Source organism: Bidens hawaiensis, unplaced genomic scaffold, assembly GCF_021521415.1.
Source record: "Bidens hawaiensis isolate Kalapana, Puna unplaced genomic scaffold, B.hawaiensis_p1.1 tig00032355_1, whole genome shotgun sequence".
NCBI lineage: Eukaryota > Viridiplantae > Streptophyta > Magnoliopsida > Asterales > Asteraceae > Bidens > Bidens hawaiensis.
In genome coordinates, this window is record NW_027495491.1 from 152,340 (window position 1) to 171,925 (window position 19,586).

The window sequence follows — 19,586 nt, forward strand, 5'->3', positions numbered from 1 at the left end:
AGTCTTCAAGCATAAAAGTGTGCTAGATGTTTCGGAATGAAAGTTCGAGCTTAAGAAAATGGATCACTTTGTTAAGTAGTTCGAGCAAACTTGTGAGCTAGACACAAAGATTGTGAGTTCGAGTATAGGCATAGGAAAGATTTAATATGCTAAGGCTTTCGAGCATAAGGATACATCGAGCACATTGATCTATAGCAATCTAAGTGAGTCGAGCAAAGGTTCTAACACTATTAAGAATGCATCTCGAGCATAGGTATTGATATGATAAATTTCTAAGTATCTCGAGCTTGATGTAGAGTCGAGTAGGGTTAGATTACAAGTGTGTCTATGCATTGAATAACTTTTGCTAAGTACATTCGAGCACACTACACCTCGAGTATGACTCAATACTCAAACAAGTAATCTAATGATCATTAAACATTTGGCTAAGGCATCGAGCACAAGTCTATTCGAGCACACTGCCTCGAGTATACTAGTGCTCAAACGCAGTATATTTCAAGTACATCCAGCAAGGGTTTGTACTAAGTACTCGATTACAGTGGTTACAGCTGTTCATTAGGCTGTATGCTCGAGCAAGGGAGGTACATTAAATTTGAATTAAATGACAACTGCCGTGCACTAGACGACAAAAAGAGGTACTGTACCACCCAAACGTTAGGTATAAAAGGGGGACTTAAAAACTTTTTCACGCAGTTCTTCTTCTTTCTATTAAACCTAGACGCATATCCCTTTGCTTGTGCTATTTCCTGCTTGCTCGAATACTCCATACTCCCTCGATTATACTTCGAATACAGCCATTAGCTCTGTTTCGACTTCGGTAAGACATAGTTATTCGATATTCGTCACTGATTTCGAAATTAGGGTTTTTAATTGATTTACGGACTAATTGTTTACTTGTTTTTGCAGGTACGCATATTACTACGGAACAGGTTATTGAAGAAGCTATTATCATCTACCAATTCTTGAATATTAGTTTTGCGACCTTGTGTACTGACATATTTTCTGGTTTTGTAGGACTGATGGCCTTTTAAGTTCGATAAGAGGCACAATATGTGCGCTCAGTTAGAGCTTGATGATGAGAACATGGAGTTGGAAAACATGATTACTTTTCTCAGAAACTCCAACTTAAGGGTCACGCTAACTGAGAACCCCACGATTTACGAGAACCATATTACGGATTTTTTGGGGTCAGCGACCTATGTCAATGATGTGAACGGGAAGAGAATTGAGGCATCTATCCTCAATAATGACATTGAAGTAACAGAAGCCTCTATCAGAGCTGCATTGGAACTTAACGACAATTTTGATACTCAACCATCCCTCTCGGTCCCAAGACTGTTAAGAGTCTTTCAAGAGACTATGGGATACCAGGCAGGAGTAAAGGAGGGACGGTTTCAGAAAGGAAGTTTTCCACTTATCTACCGGTTACTGATCCATCACGTCATCCAATCCTTGTCTCATAGGATAGAGACTTAGACATTATTTGTGACATTCGTGACAAAACCGGGTAGTCCTTAGTATTTACAAATCGAATAAGCAATTTACCGCTTATTGCGTAACGAACAAACGGATAACCAAACGGGTCTGGTTATGACCCAGATATCCCGAGGGGCCATTTATAAGTGATATACGTTTAATATAAGCCAACATATTGATATTATGGCTATAGTACAATAGCAAACCAGTTAAACGAAAACATACTCGTTTAACCACCCGCTATGACGTTAAACGCAAAAGTTAGTTCCAAAACAAGCATTGTATCATCTGTTAAGCCAAAAAAGACTTACAAAACACTTAGTTGGGATGTTTTAAGAGATCCGTGAAAATATTTTCTATTTTTACAAACAAATAGTATATTTTTATAAATTTACACAAAAATAGCCGACAAACGCTTGTTTTCGCACTGTTTGTCGTACCCGATATATTTTTCGCGCCAAAAACCAAACCCAAATTAAATTTGGACTCAGCATTTCATGTTCGAGCACGTAAATAGAGAAAAGTGGGCCAAATGGGCCCAAAAAAGGACCCAAAAACTATAGCCCGCCAAAGTTGAAAAAAAAAACTTTATATTACTATTATTATATTAACCTTTTTTATATATTAAGTATTACAAGATATTTTTATTATTTTCCAGAACCTTACCAATCTTCTCTGTTGTTCTTTAAGTTCTTAACCTAAAACCAAGTAAGTTTGACCATTTTTAAGGTTTTTTAATGGTTAGGAATGATTTTTGGTAATAAAACTATGTTTATATGATATTAAACATGATTAATCAAGCTAAAAATTGATAAAAATGATCAAACTTACTTGGTTTTAGGTTAACAACTTAAAGAATAGCAGAAAAGATTGGTAAGGTTCTGGAAAATAATAAAAATATCTTGTAATACTTAATATATAAAAAAGGTTAATATAATAATAGTAATATGAAGTTTTTTTTTTCAACTTTGGCGGGCTATAGTTTTTGGGCCCCCTTTTGGGCCCATTTGGCCCAATTTTCTCAATTTACGTGCTCGAACATGAAATGCCGAGTCCAAATTTAATTCGGGTTTGGTTTTTGGTGCCAAATTATATCGGGTACGACAAACAGTGCGAAAACAAGTGTTTGTCGGCTATTTTTGTGTAAATTTATAAAAACATACTATTTGTTTGTAAAACTCGAAAATATTTTTACGGATCTCTAAAAACATCCCAAATAAGTGTTTTGTAAGTCTTTTTCGGTTTAACAGATGATACAATGCTTGTTTTGGAACTAACTTTTGCGTTTAACGCCATAGCGAGTGGTTAAACGAGTATGTTTTCGTTTAATTGGTTTGCTATTGTACTATAGCCATAATATCAATATGTTGGCTTATATTAAACGTATATCACTTATAAATGGCCCCTCGGGATATCTGGGTCATAACCAGACCCGTTTGGTTGTCCGTTTGTTCGTTACGTAATAAGCGGTATGCTTATTCGATTTGTAAATAATAACGACTACCCGGTTTTGTCACGAATGTCACATTCTCCCCCAGTTAAGAAATTTCGTCCCCGAAATTTGATATACCCGCTAAAATCTTCTTAGGAAAAATTTGATACTCCCGGGAATAAAGAATTCCCAATTTACCTCCGGAAGCACTAGGTGACACTAACACGCGGGTTTAAGAGTTGTTTAAGCACTTAACATCCAACTCAGCCCCGTGTGGACCCAATATGATAATTTCACAGCCAACAAGTCCACACGATGCTACACGAGTCAAGTGGGTCTGTAACTCGCAAGTACAACGCACTAACTATTCAATAAACGCAAATGCGCGTTGTACCGACCCGTTTGAGTAATCGACAACCAATTCAGCCCCCATACTTATAAAAATGATATTTCAAAAGCCCGTAACCCGAACCAAGGTCACCCGAACTGAATTGGTCGTTAATTACTCCAATACTCGCGTTAAACGCAACAATTCGCTATTCTAGACAACCGAATATCCACTTTCAATCTACAACTAGTTGACCAATCAAACTAACACCAATGCAAATGATTTTAAAGTATGATATGTGGGACATACCTAGGAATATTGTGGTGCAAAAACTCACTTCAAACAGCCCTGACAAGAACACAATTGAACATCCACCAAATCTCAATGTAACCCGAAAATTCGTTCCTTATTCGTCTTGCTCTCATCCTTTATAACTTCTACTACGCCTCGCGGATCTCGCTTATGAAATCCGAAGTGTTAACTAACTTATATAGCTTAATTATCCCGATAACTCCTTCACCTTCACGGCCTAGTGCGTCAGCGATCATATTAACCTCACCAGGATAATACTTGATTTCACAAAGGTCTTTCAATAAAGGTCTTTCAATGAAGTAATCTTGCATCAACCGGTTACGAGACCCCACGCGATCCCGTTCTAATAGTGGTCATCGTCTAAGTGGTTCATGTAATGATGTTTGGCCATGCTCGACTAAAAGCTTTACTCCTACTCGAATAACTTCGATTATCACTGCCTCATCCACTTCCCAAGAAGATAATTGTTGGGTAGTTGATCCAATTTAATAAAAAATATAAGAGAATTAGAGAATGAGTTATGAGAGAGTATGGTTAAAAATATTCCAAGGTTTATATATATATATATATATATATAGGCAAAAGAAAGGAAAAAAATATTGAATAAATTATTAAATTGGCTGTTAGAAAGGCATGAAAAATTCCATCTCAACGGTCGTAAATTAATTAGGTGTTGCAATATAGCCCGCTAAGGGTATGATGGAGAAAAAATAGGGATGCCAATTTCATAATTAATGTAGTGGTTTTAACAAGAATTTGGTTACCAACTCATTAATGTAGCGCCAATATATGCATCTAGTACGTCTAGCCTAAGAGTACACTGGATTCTCACAGTTTTTAGTCGAATAATGACTTCTCATTTGATCTTTACATAAAACACCCTTTATGGTTATATTAAATTTCGAGTGTTAACGTTTAAAGTAGTCCGTTATGTTTCATTTTTATTTCACTTTCATTCTTTATGACTAATTTGATGGTTTTTATGTTAAGTCATCACATGCCCAAAACATGCGAGGATAATCCAATATTTTACCCTATCTCCCCTATAAAAGATATTGAGGATTCTATTGTTTATACTAGCTAGTTAAAGACATTTTTTTTCGAAATACGAACTTTTATAAACACGAAAACCCAAAGAAGAAACACCGAAACGCGCACTGCCTCCACAAGCCGGAGAGCAAAACATCACCAAAACACAAGTTACATGAATTTAAAGTTACACCAATTAAACCACTCAATCGATCTATGTTTTGATCTATATTTAAACCAAAGAAATCTAAGCGATTTAATACATCCTATTATCTCTTCTACCTTGACATCTTTGCCTTCAAACACCTTTTCATTTCTTGCCTTTCAGATACTCCAACAAGCGATAATGATGATCCCATGCAACGCCTCTTTCTCTATCTCCCCAATCTTTATGGTCTTGTGTATCTCCAATAGATCTCTGATCAAAAAACCAAAAATAGGAGGTACTTTACACCATTGAATAATATGATCCCACACTTCTGCCATCACTAAGCAACATGCAGTGAGATGATCGGCCGATTCCCAGCCCATCTCACAAAAGACACAGCTACTATCCGAAACCCTTATATTCCTTTTTTCAAGCGCCTCCCGAGTTGGTATTCTATTCATCTCGGCCTTCCAAATATAATTATTGTTCGAATACATATTTTTAATCAGCAAATCTTTTACCGAGCTTACCAAGAACATTCCATTGTTGTCTCCAATCCATTTCCAAGCGCCCTGTCCAACCTTCCAGTCTGTTGAAACCATAAGTTTCATACGATTTTCCCATTCTTTCATTTCGTGGGCTGAGTTTGGAGACCTAACCCAATTCCAAGCCCAACCGATTCTTCCTTCCAATCTTCAGAACCGGTCCTTTACCTTGCAATATTTTGTTTTTCAATTTAAACAGGTTGGGCCAGATCTCTTTTAAGTTTTGATTTCCCAACCAATTGTCTGTCCAGAATCTCAGCTTCTGACTATCTCCTAGGTTATCTTTTATCAAATCAACCAACTTATTACCCCCCACCTGTGCATATTGATTGTCTTGGAAATATTTAACTGTACACTAGTATTACACTTCTTACTAGGAACTACTTCTTGATCATTTACTTGATTGTGTATAGAGTCAATCACTCTTTCCAAAGCCCATTTTGTTCCGTTTTGTATCTCCATCCTCGCTTAGCCAAAAGAGTATTCTTGACGTCCCTAAGTTTTGATATTCCTAAACCACCTTTTTCTTTTGGAAGGGCCATCCTATCCCACGCCACCCAATGAACTTTGTAATGTTACAATAGTTAGCGACATGTTAACAACGTTGATTTACATTTTTACATATGATGTGATATTTATGAAAGTCGTCCCTAACTAATTAAAAGTTTTAAAAGATTTATTACTTGATTGCTAGACGTTTATAACGACCCACATACTAATTTAAAATTTTTTAACAAATGTAACCTCAAAGATAAGACAAACATAAAGGATGTTTTTCATATTCTATCTTTACTTTATATGTTTACTAGTTTTAATCCCCGTGTTATGGAGGCTGTTTTACATTATTAGTTTTTAATATTTATCTATTTTTTGGATTTTAATTTTATTTATTGTAAAAAAGTTAATAATATACTTAAGGTTTGATGATGAAAGGGTTACACAAATAAATGAGATGTTATAATCCGGTTTAAAAGCTATCCGGGTTTGGTGAGACCCATGTCACACTTATTATTTTTGTTTACTATAACATTGTTTCTTAATTATAAATAATATTTTTTTTTCTTTTAAATAGGATATTAATTTATAGTATATCCCTATTTTTTAGGATTTTCATATCAAATATTTGGTGAGATTAATTTTTAATTTAATTAGATGTTCTAACCCGTTTAAGGGCTTTCTGGCTTTGATGAGACCCATACCCGTGAATTTGATGAGACCCTTCATTTACAAATAAAGTAATCTTGTGGCTTGAGAGAATATAAGAAGCAACCGGAAAACTTTTAAATGTTTCGTTTATATATATTTAAGATTAAGATAAAATTACAGTAAATGTTAAAAAGATGAAAGACCTCCAAATTTAATGGTTTAAAAACTGCTTTTTTTAATAACTGGCAATTCTAAATAAATGAGCGTCTACAACAATATACAAATGTCGACTAAAATCTATTGGTAATCACTGATGTATTGCTAGCGTAATTTACGAAGAAAAACACCATAATTTTGTCTCTAATTATTTATTAAATTCATAACTCAGAATCGACTAATAATCACCGACGGTTTTTAGATTAACAACTGCCTTCGACAAAATTTCCATCAGTAACCATATCCTTCGAATTTTTGAGTGATTGGAACCACCCATCCACGCACATTCTCTAATGAGTTAGCCGCCCATGTTGTGATTGTACTATTTTCTTAATTTCTTTTGTCTTTTATTCTTTTCTTTGAATATTTAGTTCATCCTTACTAAATGCAATTTGTCAATTGCTACTGTATTATATATGCAAAGAAATTTCGATGTTCTGCCCATAGAAGAAAACACATATGATAATGACACCTTAGTCAACCACGCATATATAGATAGACTTAGAAAAGAGAAACAAGAATTCCAAAGCAACTAATCTACCAATGACCTCTCAAGCTAGTGATACGGTGTCCCTCCAACAAATGTGAAGTTATGGGTTTAAATCAGAGATGGCTCTATGAAAAAAAAAAAGATTCAAGGATATCCTAAAAACAAAATTTTCCGCATAATCATACAATGTAAATAAATAAAAAACTATATTAGTACATTAAAAAGAAAAAATTTTCCATATATTTATCCAATTTAACAAATAAACCCTAACCTAAAATCTATATATAACTTTCACATAAACCCTAAAATTAAAATGAAATACCTCTGGCGGTGAGTGGTGGCTGGTGCGAGGGAGGGCAACGAGGAGGCAGCAACGTACTGATGGTTGTTAATTGGGGCACAAGTAAGAGCATGTTTGCGAGTAAGTTTAAAAATGTTTATTGACTTATTGGCTTTTTCAAAAAGCTATTTTGAAAAGCTAGGATTCGAAGCTTTTATAAAACTTTTTTTTAACCCTTTGAAAAAGCTAAAAATAAAAAGGCTTTTGGTAATTGCCAAACACATTTAAGTTATTGGTTTTTTGAAAACACTAATAAGCCAATAAACATTTTTTAAACTCAATCTCAAACATGTTCTAAGTATGTCGTTCCTTTATTTTATTTTATTACTATTATTTATTACTATTATTATTATTATTTGCAATTTTTTTGGTTTTTATATTAAGTAATACTTTGGGCTAACATTGAACTTTAACCAAATTTGATTTTGGACTTTTGTGACTAAATTTGCTATTAACATTGCTTTTTTTTTTTAATTTATTTAAGGGTATCCTATAATATTTGCTCAAGGGTACCTTATACATAAAAAAAAATAATAATTAAGATTTCCGCTATGCAGTGAAAGTTTAGTGGTATCGGGCAACCTCTGGCTCCCTCATAAGGCCGCTCCTGATCCAAATCATTGCAATTGTAAGGTAAATGCGAAACTTTGCAGCTAAAAAAATTAAAAGAAAATAAAAATGAAGAACGCAACAACTTTGTTGATGCTTTAATATAATATAAAACCGAGAAGCATAAAATATTAGTGCATGCTTGGGATTAAGTTTAAAATAACTTATTGACTTTTCCAAAAGAGCCATTAAGTTCAAAATATTTGATAATCACCAAAATTCTTTTCATTTTAGCTTTTTATAAAGTTAAAAAAATTGTTTTTAAAAGGCATTTAAAAATGGCTTTTTGCAAAAGTAAATAAGTTGTTTTCAAAGTCAATTTCAAGCATTCGTTGCTTTAGACATTTCGACTTAAGGGTATGCGGAGTAATCACCATTTTCCCCGGAACCACGTCATCTTCCCTGCCTTCGAGGGATGTTGTTACTGGTTTCACCCGAATTAAATTTCCCCATTTCATCCCGGTTTTTCCCCACTTTCATGCCTTTTTCTTCTTACTTAGAAAGGTTTGTAAAAACGCCAATGATGAAAAGTTGATTTAAAGTGAATAAAATTCTTAGAGACCACCGAATTCAAAGTCACCCGTTTTATACATAGAGAATTCATATGATTACCAAGACTTTATGCATTAATTCTGAAATTGAAAGGCATCATGGATTCATGGTTTGGTAGATAGGGATGAGAGGGGTTACTGATACAGACCGGCACCAGTACTGAAAATATCGAAGCTGATTTTTCTAAATTCTTGATACTTGTATTGAAGGCAAAATTCAGGATATACCGACACGAAAAATTCAAAACTTGATACCGGTATCCGATTTGCTCATCCTATTGGTAGATAGGTTTTCACAATATTTTAAAGGGCGAGCTTAACAATTTTCAGTCAAAAACAACATAATTAATTATTTATATTTTTTTTATCTAAAAGATGTTAAATATAAGATATTTTACTGATTTCTTATAACATTCTAAAAAACTTTATCAAACAAAATTGGTTAAGCATAGAGGCCTGAAGAGGTAGGTCCCAGCAGAGCCCAGTTGGAACCGCAAGACTCACCTTGAACAGGGACGTCTGCGCAGAAACCAACTGGATCCGCAGGACCAACCATGCTCAGAGACGTGACGTCCTTACGCGCAGTACGCAAGCTGTTCCCGCAGGAAATGCCTCCCAATGGTGAAGGACTCTGCCTGTCCCCGCAGCCTCGGATACAAGCCATTAGGGAAGGCCACCCGCGCAGCAAGGCTACACGCACAAGGCACTTAGCTCTCGATCATTCAGTGTCACCTGAAGGAATGAGCAAAGCCGGGAACAATCCCGCACAAGGGCGGGAGGGGGAATACTCCCGCCCAAATAAGCCAGTCCGTACGATACGGGAAGATCTTCTGTACTGTACCTGACGAGGTATGGGCAAAAGATCTGACTAAAGATACGACAGCTTATTGACAACAGTATGGCGAGCAGCATGCTCCTGCACTGTATGTCACTATTAGCCGCTGCCTACTCACCAACTCCTGTCATACCACGTGCGTAGCCGGCAGTTGGTGGAAAAGGAATGGTATACAGCAGGCCTGGTCACTATCAGCCGCTGCCTACCCACCAACTACCAGCAAGGCACGTGCGTAGGCTACTGTTGGTTGAACAGGAATACTGTTGCAGCCGGCCACACCTCCTTGGAAACCTACATTCGGCTATAAATACCACAAATGGTATGACCATCTCATCTTATCATATCTTACCATATTATACCTGATATCTGCTCTAGCAATCTCTTAATATACATTTATATTTAAAGAGCAATCTAGTCTGATTCTCACGCCGGAGGGTGGTCACAAGGAGGAACCCCCCCCCCCCTTCTCAGTGACAAGCTCACGGTGTCTGTTTTGCAGGTTATCAGAAGAACCATCTTCTCTGGGTCTAACCCCTCGTGGGAAACATCTATCTAACCCCCAGGTTACCAGTAATCTGCCCGGGGTCCGGTTAGTGTTTCTTCATTGGCGCCATCCGTGCATAAAGCTAGAACATTTTTCTCCAGTTTTTTCAAACTTCTAGAAAGATGGTTAGAGAAATTCCGGTAACCACAACCCCAGCTACTGGGGGGAATACCGGCAACACAGTTTTTACAAACACTACCCCGGCCACCCAAGCCGGGGCAAGTGAAGTAAATTTTACGAACACTACCCCAGTTACTCAAGCTGGGGCAAGTGCAGTAAATGATCGCCTACTGGGATTCACTGATACCCAGTTAGAGAAACGAAGACTCCCCCGCCAAACTCTCGATGAAGTTAAGGCATGGGCGGAGGCACGTCAAAAGGAATTCCAAGCCGAGTTGGACGAACGCTTGCGTTCCGTCCAACAGGCCGACGAATTCGAAGAATACTTGGACAATGACTCGGAAGAATCCGACTCCGACGCGAACCCTCGCCATAGGGCAAAAGGGAAGCGTAAGGAAACGGACTCCCAACCGAGAAGGCATTTTGGACAAGCCTTCAAACCAAAAAGCACAGGTGGAAGTCCACGAGACTTCTCCAAAACATTCAGACCAAACGTTGCAAATGCGGGAACGTCCAAATTTGCAAGGGACATTGCGGAAGCAATCGCCCCAAAAAGTGCCAAACAAATGTCAAGCATAGGCACATATGATGGTATATCTGACCCCGATGATCATTTGAACAGATTCATAGCAGGGGCAACCGTCAGTAGTTGGACGGAACCTACGTGGTGTTACATGTTCCAAATGACGCTTGTGGGAGCTGCTAGAGCGTGGTTCGATCGTCTACCGGTCAACCACATCTACGACTGGGCAGACTTCCAACAGAAGTTTAGCCAGCACTTCAGCCAGCAAAGAAAGTATACCGAGGAGCAATGGACAATCCTCAAATGCATTCGAGAGAAAGATGAATCTTTGCTGGACTTCATCACTCGCTTCAACTCGAAGAAGCTAAGTCTGGGTAACATTAGCGAAGATCTTGTTCGCGCTGCTTTTATTCAGGGCGCGAACGACCCAGAGCTCATCCGCACCTTAACGGGTAAAGATGGCATGCCATCCACATGGGATGCCATCATGACAGCAGCTAAACGCTTTGCGGAAACGGAGAAGCAACTGGGTAGAGATCTCCCACAGAGCACAAACCTCTACACCCAGAAAACAAGGGAAGACAACGTCCTTACCGCCCGATTAAACAAAAAGCGAAAGCTAGGCATTTGGCAGTCAAGGGTAAACTTTGACACCTCATCCGGCTTGCAACACCGGTTAGGCGGAAGGGATAACGTACGATCGACCCAGAACTCAAGATGGACGCCGCTCACCAAAAGCGTCACTGAGATATTCGCCACCGAGGAGCTCCCATGGCCAAAGCCTCAAATAATCCGACATCGTCACAATGCTGATCGGAGCAAATACTGTGACTTTCACAGGACAAAAGGCCACAACACTGAAGAATGCATAGACGTAAAGGACATGGTCGAAGCATTTGTCAGAGATGGGACGCTCGCGCACCTCGTGGCGCAATGAACGCTGAGCAGGCTGATGCGTGTAGAACCCCAGCTGGGGAAAACACGAATAAAATTCCAGCTTCAATATGGAGACTACATGCTGCGTAAAGAACGAGATCCCGAACCAGGTGCGTATCGGCTCGATGGCACTCCCATCCCAACAACATGGAAGGGAGCTCATTTACACAGTTTGCATGTAAATCAATTCCAAATTTGTAAAGAAAAGGCCAAGAGCCACTTCTAATGGAAATGATTCTCCTTAAAACATCGATGCTGATAATTTTACATTTATACTTTATGAACTATCAACACTAATATGCCGGTCTTCACCGCATAATTACGTGAAAAGTCGTTGTATGGGGAAGGCGGCATAACCCGCATAAACCCAAAAAACGACAAACCTTCACGCAGGTCAGTTGAAGGGGAAAAGTTCAGTTATCCCACTAAATGAAAGTGCCGGTCTATCCGCATGAATCATGAGAGGAAACTGAACACTAACCTATCAACAACCAAGCGTCGAACGGTTAACTTATTCAACACTAATATGCCGGTTTTCACCGCATAATTACGTGAAAAGTCGTTGCATGGGGAAGGCGGCATAACCCGCATAAACCCAAAAAACGACAAACCTTCATGCAGGTCAGTTGAAGGGGAAAAGTTCAGTTATCCCATTAAATGAAAGTGCCGGTCTATCCGCATGAATCATGAAAAAGGGAACTGAACACTAACCTATTGACAACCGCGCGTCGAACGGTTCAAAACAGAATTTCTAACAAAAGGATGAGGAAAACCTACACGCAGGTCAGATATGGGTAAAGTTTAGCCATCCTACTAAGTGCAAGTGACGGTCCTACCCGCACAATCACGAAAGAGGAAGCAAAACTTCACACCTAATATCTACCACGTTCAAAGGTTAACTTATCCTCAGAAAAAATGAGAAAAACCTACACGCAGGTTAGACACAGGTAAAGTTTAGCCATCCTACTAAGTCCAAGTGACGGTCCTACCCGCACAATCACGAAAGAGGAAGCAAAACTTCAACCTATTATCTACCACGTTCAAAGGTTAACTTATTCTACACTTGGAAAATTGCTAATTTAAACTTAAGTATGCAAGTCATATAACGTTTATAAAGCAAGGAATCCAATAAAAGAAGCGGTCTTACCCGCGCAAAGATTTATATTTCATAAACATTCATTACAAGAATGGCCGGGTAACTACCCGCCTACAAGAAAATTAATCTATACAGGCTAAATCTATCCTAGCAGTGGGAAGGGATCTTCAGGATCAGGCTTCAGGGCCACTTCCACTTGGACCAGCCCCATCAGTAGAGCGTGGCAGTTCAAGGAAAGCTTTGAGGATAGCTAGCCCATCATCAGCAGCAGCAACTTCGTTTACCTTCTCCACCACCGGATGCGGGAAGGCGGCGTATTGATTTACTGCTTGGTCATATACAGCTTCGGTATCTACATCGAATAAAGGGAAGTTGGAAGGCGGAATGCCTTTCTCAACGAACCCTAGACCAAGCAGGAAGCCAGCCTTTTCCCCATCCTCGTGAGAAGCGTTGAGGGCTGCGCTCATAGCATCGTCATAAGATGTCTCTGAGAAGACCCGATGCACAACCTACAAAGAAAAAATACAAGTGTCAAACCTTTTCTATTTACAAAGAAAAGCGTAAAGACATGAAAACATACCTGAGACAACGCTTCTCGAAGAAGCCATTCCTTGGCAACCAGAGCTTCTTGGAGGGCAGCTTAAGCTTCGTTACGGGCGCGTTCGGCTTCACTCTTGTTAAGGTTGGCAAGCAACACTTCTTTAGCCGCAGCCTCTTCGACGCCCTTTAGCTTCCGCTCAGTATGGTCAAGCACCCCCCTCTGGTCCAAGATCTCCTGGAGCTTTTTGGCGTCTTCCATCGCCAAGGCATCATGAGCCTGCTGGAGAGCCTCTAATTTGGCTTTAAGTTCTTCATTCTCCACGCGTAGAGGCTCAGCAACAGCTTCAGCCTTGGTGGCCCTCTCGGTTGCGTTCCTGGCAGTCTCCTTAGCCAGCCGAAGCTGTTCATTAACAGCTTGGGCAGCCTTGGAACGGGCCTCGAGTCGAGCCTGAACTTCAACCTCGAGGGCCTTGAAGGCCTTCTCCTTCTCCGCAGCCACTGCGGTAAGTTTTTGGTTCTCCTCCCGGACAGCCCGCGCCTGAGCTTGTTCTTTAGCGCGAGCTGCTTTTAACTTGTCGTTTTCACGACAAAGCAGCTCGACGCGCGGCTGCATCCGGGCCAGGAGAACCCGAAGCTCATTGCTTAGCCTACCCTCTTGGTAGCTAGCCATGGCTTCCCCCAACGCACCACTGGGAGCAGCGTGACGAGCCCATTCCACGCACTCCACAGGGGTGCGAAGGGTTGTTCCTCGGCGAATGTTCCATCGTGGAACATACACTTCATTGGAATCCGACACTGCAAAAACAAAAAGCAGTTAGGAAAAGATGATAAAAAATATATATAAAAAAGGGCCAAAGGAACCCTACGCACCTGTAGGGTCAATAACAGGCCGATAGCCGCCGAACCCATCACCTGAACCCAAAGGAAATCCATCCAAGAGGTCAGGCAGATGGGAAGGTGGCAGAGATTGGCGAGAAGCCCCATGCGTACCTGATGGATCGGCCGTCGGTGCCGATGACGGGGGCATGGTAGAAGCCGCCGCGGTAGCAGCTGCGGGATCCGCAGCAAGAGTGACCGCCGGCTCAGTGAAAGATGCTGTAAAAATAGCACTCACAGCCGGCGGTGACGTCATCTCAGCTGGAACAGTCGGCTCAAAGGAGTGAGCAACTGAACCAGCGGAAGCAGGCGCAGGCGCCTGGGTCGACGCCTCAGGTAGGCTGACCAAGCCTACCGTCATTGGCGGAGAGGTACTCCTCTGCGCTCCACCCTGGAATGCGTCAACATCCACGCCTGCGTAAAGAAAAGTGTTAATGATAAAGCTATGAAGTTAAAAGACGAAATTTGTACTTACGGGTTTTCTTGAGCCTGAAGGTACGGAGAGGCGGGGACGAACCCGATGGAGCCGGCCTCTTTGCGCCGGTCACCGTCGTCTTCTTGGGCTCTCCGGAGGTGACAGTCGCAACCTCCGGAGCAGTGGTCTTATCACCACCGGGATTCCCCGCCACCTCTTCGCTCTCGGTCTCCGAATCAGACCGAGGCGCTTGATCGGCAGTGGAGGCCTTCTCCTTCCCCTTCCCGCCGGCAGCCTTCTTCTTCCGCACCAACGGAGGACCATCTGCGGATTCCTCATCAGAGCATACGATTAAAGGAATTCCAGCAGAGGTTTCAACATTGAGGGGTCGAGTGTTGAAGAGCGCCTTACCTGGCCGCCTGGCGCTCAGGATCTCATGGCCTTGCGGATAGACCTCCACGAACCGATCCGCCGTTTGTTCGAGGATGGGCAACTCGTTCTCGTCCAGAGCGCGAGTACCCATCCGGGCGGGACCGTCAGCCTCCCGCGGATTAAGGAGCGACTGCAGGTCGTTCCCCTCTGAAATAAACAAGAAAAAAGTTAGAAGCAATTCAGAATCAGCAAAAAGAAACAAAGCATACCGTAAGGAACAGAGTTCGAACCGTATTCGGGGCCAATGGTATATTGGTGTGTTAATTGTGCCAGCTTTCGCTAGAGATTGAGGGTTCGAGTCTAGTTTTGAACTGTGAAGTACGTAGAATAATTAAAGGAAGAATAGATGGGTGTGTAACTTAAGTTGCTATTTATATACGTGTTGGTAAAAGTTTAAAAAAAAAAAAACTCATGAACTAGTAGTTAGTTAAATTGTTTTTATGCATACATAATATAGAAATCTTTATGTAAGGGGGGAGAGTGCTACCCTTATCATTTACACTATTTATTACCCAAAAAACACTTAAACAATAGGTTGTACTCCCTTCAAATACCCTCAACTCTCTCTCTCTCTGGGGTTCTACTACCCAAGTTCTTTCTCTCTCCAACTACCCCAAATGACTACGGTAATATACGTGCATGGGGTACCATACCTGATTGATCAGGGTAACCATAGATACCCCCTTCCAAATTAATCTTATAAAAATATATACCACTAATAGAATAAATTAAAATTTATTTTGTTGTCACAATTATTTAAGTTTTTAAAATTATACAAATATAATACAATTCTTTAAGACTTTAAAATTATACAAATATAATTATCTAATTTAAAATTATAAAAATATAATACAATTCTTTAAGACTTTAAAATTATACAAATATAATTATCTAATTTAAAATTATACAAATATAATTATCTAACCTATTAAATATTAGGGTAAAGATAAAATACAAAGTATAACAAAAATGAAAATGGTGAGAAGTAATATAATTTATTGATCTTAGATTTGAATGGTAGATATTAATTTAAAAGAATAAACTGATGGGAAGGGATAAAGGTAATAACCAACTTTTGTAATCATTCTCTTTACACATGTAAGGCATATGTCAATTCTCTATCATTTGAAAATGTCCATAACTTTTTTTTGCAATGTTCTTTTTTAAAAATAATTTCACCATAAAAACAAGCATTTTTTTAATCATTAATATGAGTATCATATTGTTATATAAAAATAAAAAAAATTATTGGGTTTTTTATATTGTGTTATTGGTTGTTCATTGTGATTTTTAATTAAGTTTTTCTATGCGTTGTGTTACATATTTTGGTAATTGTGTTATCAATTGGTACTTATATTAAAAATAACAATTAAAACAAAGATTACATCATTATGTTTTTTTGTTTGTCATTGTGTCTTTGATCTCAACATTTGTCTTTCTACTTATCATTATGTTTTAGTAATTGTGGAGAAAAACGTCTTACGTCCATTGTGTATTGCGTTCATGTCATTGTGTAATATGTAGTTTCCATTTTGTTTTACGTTTCAGGTCATTGTGTTATATGTATTCACCATTGTGCTTTATATTTCAGGTCACTGTGTTATAGTATTAGTCATTGTGTTTTACGTTTCAGGTAATTGTGTAATATGTATTCATCATTGTGTTTTATATATTATATAATTTGTTGTTATTTTATTATTATATTTACGTATTTTTATTACACTACTGTATTATTAGCATTTAAAGTAAAACACAATGAAAGACACAATAACAAAAAAACACAATGACGATTTGAAAGACACAGTGACGAAAAAAAGACAGAATGACATAATTTTTGTTTTAATTTTTATATAACAATGTCATACTCATATTAAAAATTAAAAAAAAAACGTTTGTTTTTATGGTGGTTTTAAAAAAAGAATCATATGAAAAAGTTATAGATGTTTTAAAATGATGGGAGAATTGACATGTGACTTATATGTGGAGAAAGAAAATATGTACTATTACTTTTATACCCTTTTTCCTTTGGTTTCCACTTGACACATATCAATTAATTATGTCATCTCATACTTCTCATTTTTATTGGTCTTTATAAAATAACTTAACCCTTAAATATTAATAATCAACAAATATAATATCACCAAGCTGATTTAATGCAATTAAAGGCGTAAGCCCAATTTAAACTTTACTAATTAACCATAAAACCTAGACTTTTTTCTTAAAATTAGAATTATTCTTAATACCTACGTGGGTCTTCTTAGATGTTATGTCAACCGGTACATGCTTTCCAGGCCTTGGTTCACCCAACCATCAAGAACGAAAACTGACACCGCTAGAAAAATCCCTTTAAGCCATGTTTTGAATCTAAGATTGTAAATATCCCAAACCTCAACCATCATTCTCATACCGTTAGACCATAAAACTGTGTGCTATTGTCTCGCGAGCAGCTATTTCACCGGCCGCCGCGGGCCACATCACTCGCAAACACCGCAATGGCCCGCCGCGAGCAGCGGCGCGACCCTAGTCACGATTGGTGAAGAGATGTTTTTTTTTTTGGAAATTGGTGAAGAGAAAGAAAGAACATGATGGCTTGTTTGTTGGAAAAAAACATGGTAAATATGAAGGAGGAAAGTGGTTGATGGAGAAGATGGGGGTGTTTGATATAATTAGGGTATTTTAAAAGATGGTGTGTTTTTATATTATTAAAAATCTAGTATTATATTAAGTTTTATATTAATTATACTAATATATTAAAACTAATGTTATTATTATCTTTTTTTATTTATATAATTTTTATCTTTATTATAAAAATTATCTTTTAATATATATTCTTGTTTTAAATTAAAAGAAAATATTAAAATTTGCTGAAGGCACCGTTCGCCTGAACCACAGGCTCAGGCGGCTTCAACGGTGGCTTTAGCGAGTGTACAATCAACATTCAGTTAGCACTATATGACACAATATTATTAGATAAATTTGAAGTTCAGCTTCAGCGACAACACACAGTCTAATCCACCATTATGCACACTAAGACTTTTATTCTGTGCAAATAAAAACATTTTCTTGACAATATACAAGAAAAATCATGCACGATTTCTTTTTCCAAATAGTTTTTTCAGCTATAAAAGGACACCCGTCTTGTGTTTCTTATCACCAAACTAAGCACAATACTCAAAAACAAATTTTTGGTTTCCAAATATAAACATTATACAAAAATGGGTTTGATGACTAGAGCTTTTATCTTGATCATCATGGTTGCATGTCTTACTTCAGTTGCTAATGCCATTGCTGGCCAAGCAACTTTCTACACTCCTCCCTACATTCGTAAGCATAAACACATTAAAAATAACTAAATTATTGTATCTTCATGTAGCTTCTTTCGAGTTTTTGATTATGGCAAATATGTAGCATCGTCATGTTATGGCAACCAAGACCGCGGTGTTATGATTATGGCAGCAAACAGTGGTTTGTTTAACAACCGAGGTGCATGTGGGAATAGGTACCGTGTCAGTTGCACAGGCAGAACCAATCTTGGTGTCTTGCAGCCTTGCACTGGGAGAACTGTTGATGTTACAGTTGTTGATCTTTGTCCCGGATGTGCTTCAAATCAAATTGATCTTTCCCAAGAGGCATTCGCAGTGATTGCTAATCCTGATGCCGGGAGAATCAATATTGATTATAACCGGTAAACACACACAACCCAAAATTTTAAAGTCAAACTTAACTATACAATATTTGTTACAACTTCTGACTAATTCCTTTTTATTTTCTCACTCTCAGGATCTAATTCAACAATATGCAAGATATCAATAATAAATCTCTTTATGAGATATTTTCGAAATAAAGGAGACTCAAGGGCATTGTAATGATGCTTGCATATGTCTATAAGCAGTTTATCTTTTGGTTGAATAAAATTGTTGGTTTCAAATTATCGAATGATAATTTAAATTAACTTTTGCAGCAATTTGAAATATTGTTCCCTTACCTGTTTTATATACTCATATTTTCTTTAACTTCTACTTTTTGTAATATTCAAGAATGATTCCAACTTTTTGCTTGCTTGTAACAAAAAGAAACTTGGAAAAACTATTAGACTTAACTAGAAAAGGCAGTTAAGACATTCGGATGTAAAACATCATTGATCAACAAACTTACAATCAAAATTACCATTCTGCCTGTACACATTAATGGTAGTAATTGTGTGGTTTTGAGAAGGGCAAACACTAACAAAACTATATTTTAATTTAATCATTATAAAAATGCAAATGCCATAAAAACCAACATAATTTCCAGTTTTTTCTCATAAAGTCCTTCAATTTTTTTTTGTATGTAAAAGTCCTTGTACTTGGTATATTTTTAACAAAATCATAAAATGACCTATGATAACCAGCTTGTCGCGGACCATTAAAAACAAATACCTTTACACTGCATTCTCGGGTTTAAAATACAAGAAAAAGAAATCATAAGATTGGATAAGGGAAGAAAAGAAAATAAATTATATACTTAAAAGACATTCTCAAGTTATAATAAAAGAAAAGAAAAGAAAGTTTTAATTACATTCTTGAGTTAGATTGGAAGGAAAAGATAAGAAAAAAAATTGTAACTTTACCATTATACCCCATTCTTGAGTTAAATAAGAAGGAAAAG

At 38.1% G+C, this 19,586-nt stretch overlaps 1 protein-coding gene across 1 annotated transcript; it reads left to right on the forward strand.

Moving 5' to 3' along the window:
* Nucleotides 1–18,120: 18,120 nt before the first annotated feature.
* LOC143583301 (EG45-like domain containing protein) lies at nt 18,121–18,934 on the forward strand. Its single transcript, XM_077065641.1, has 3 exons — nt 18,121–18,263; nt 18,348–18,624; nt 18,720–18,934. The coding sequence occupies exons 1-3, from the start codon at nt 18,155–18,157 to the stop codon at nt 18,724–18,726; spliced, it is 393 nt and encodes a 130-aa protein (XP_076921756.1). The 5' UTR covers nt 18,121–18,154; the 3' UTR covers nt 18,727–18,934.
* Nucleotides 18,935–19,586: the final 652 nt, after the last annotated feature.

Coding starts and splice junctions, on each gene's coding strand:
- LOC143583301 (XM_077065641.1), top strand. CDS start 18,155: ATGGGTTTGATGACTAGAGCTTTTATCTTGATCATCATGGTTGCATGT. Junction 18,264..18,347: donor CTACACTCCTCCCTACATTC/GTAAGCATAAAC, acceptor GCAAATATGTAG/CATCGTCATGTTATGGCAAC.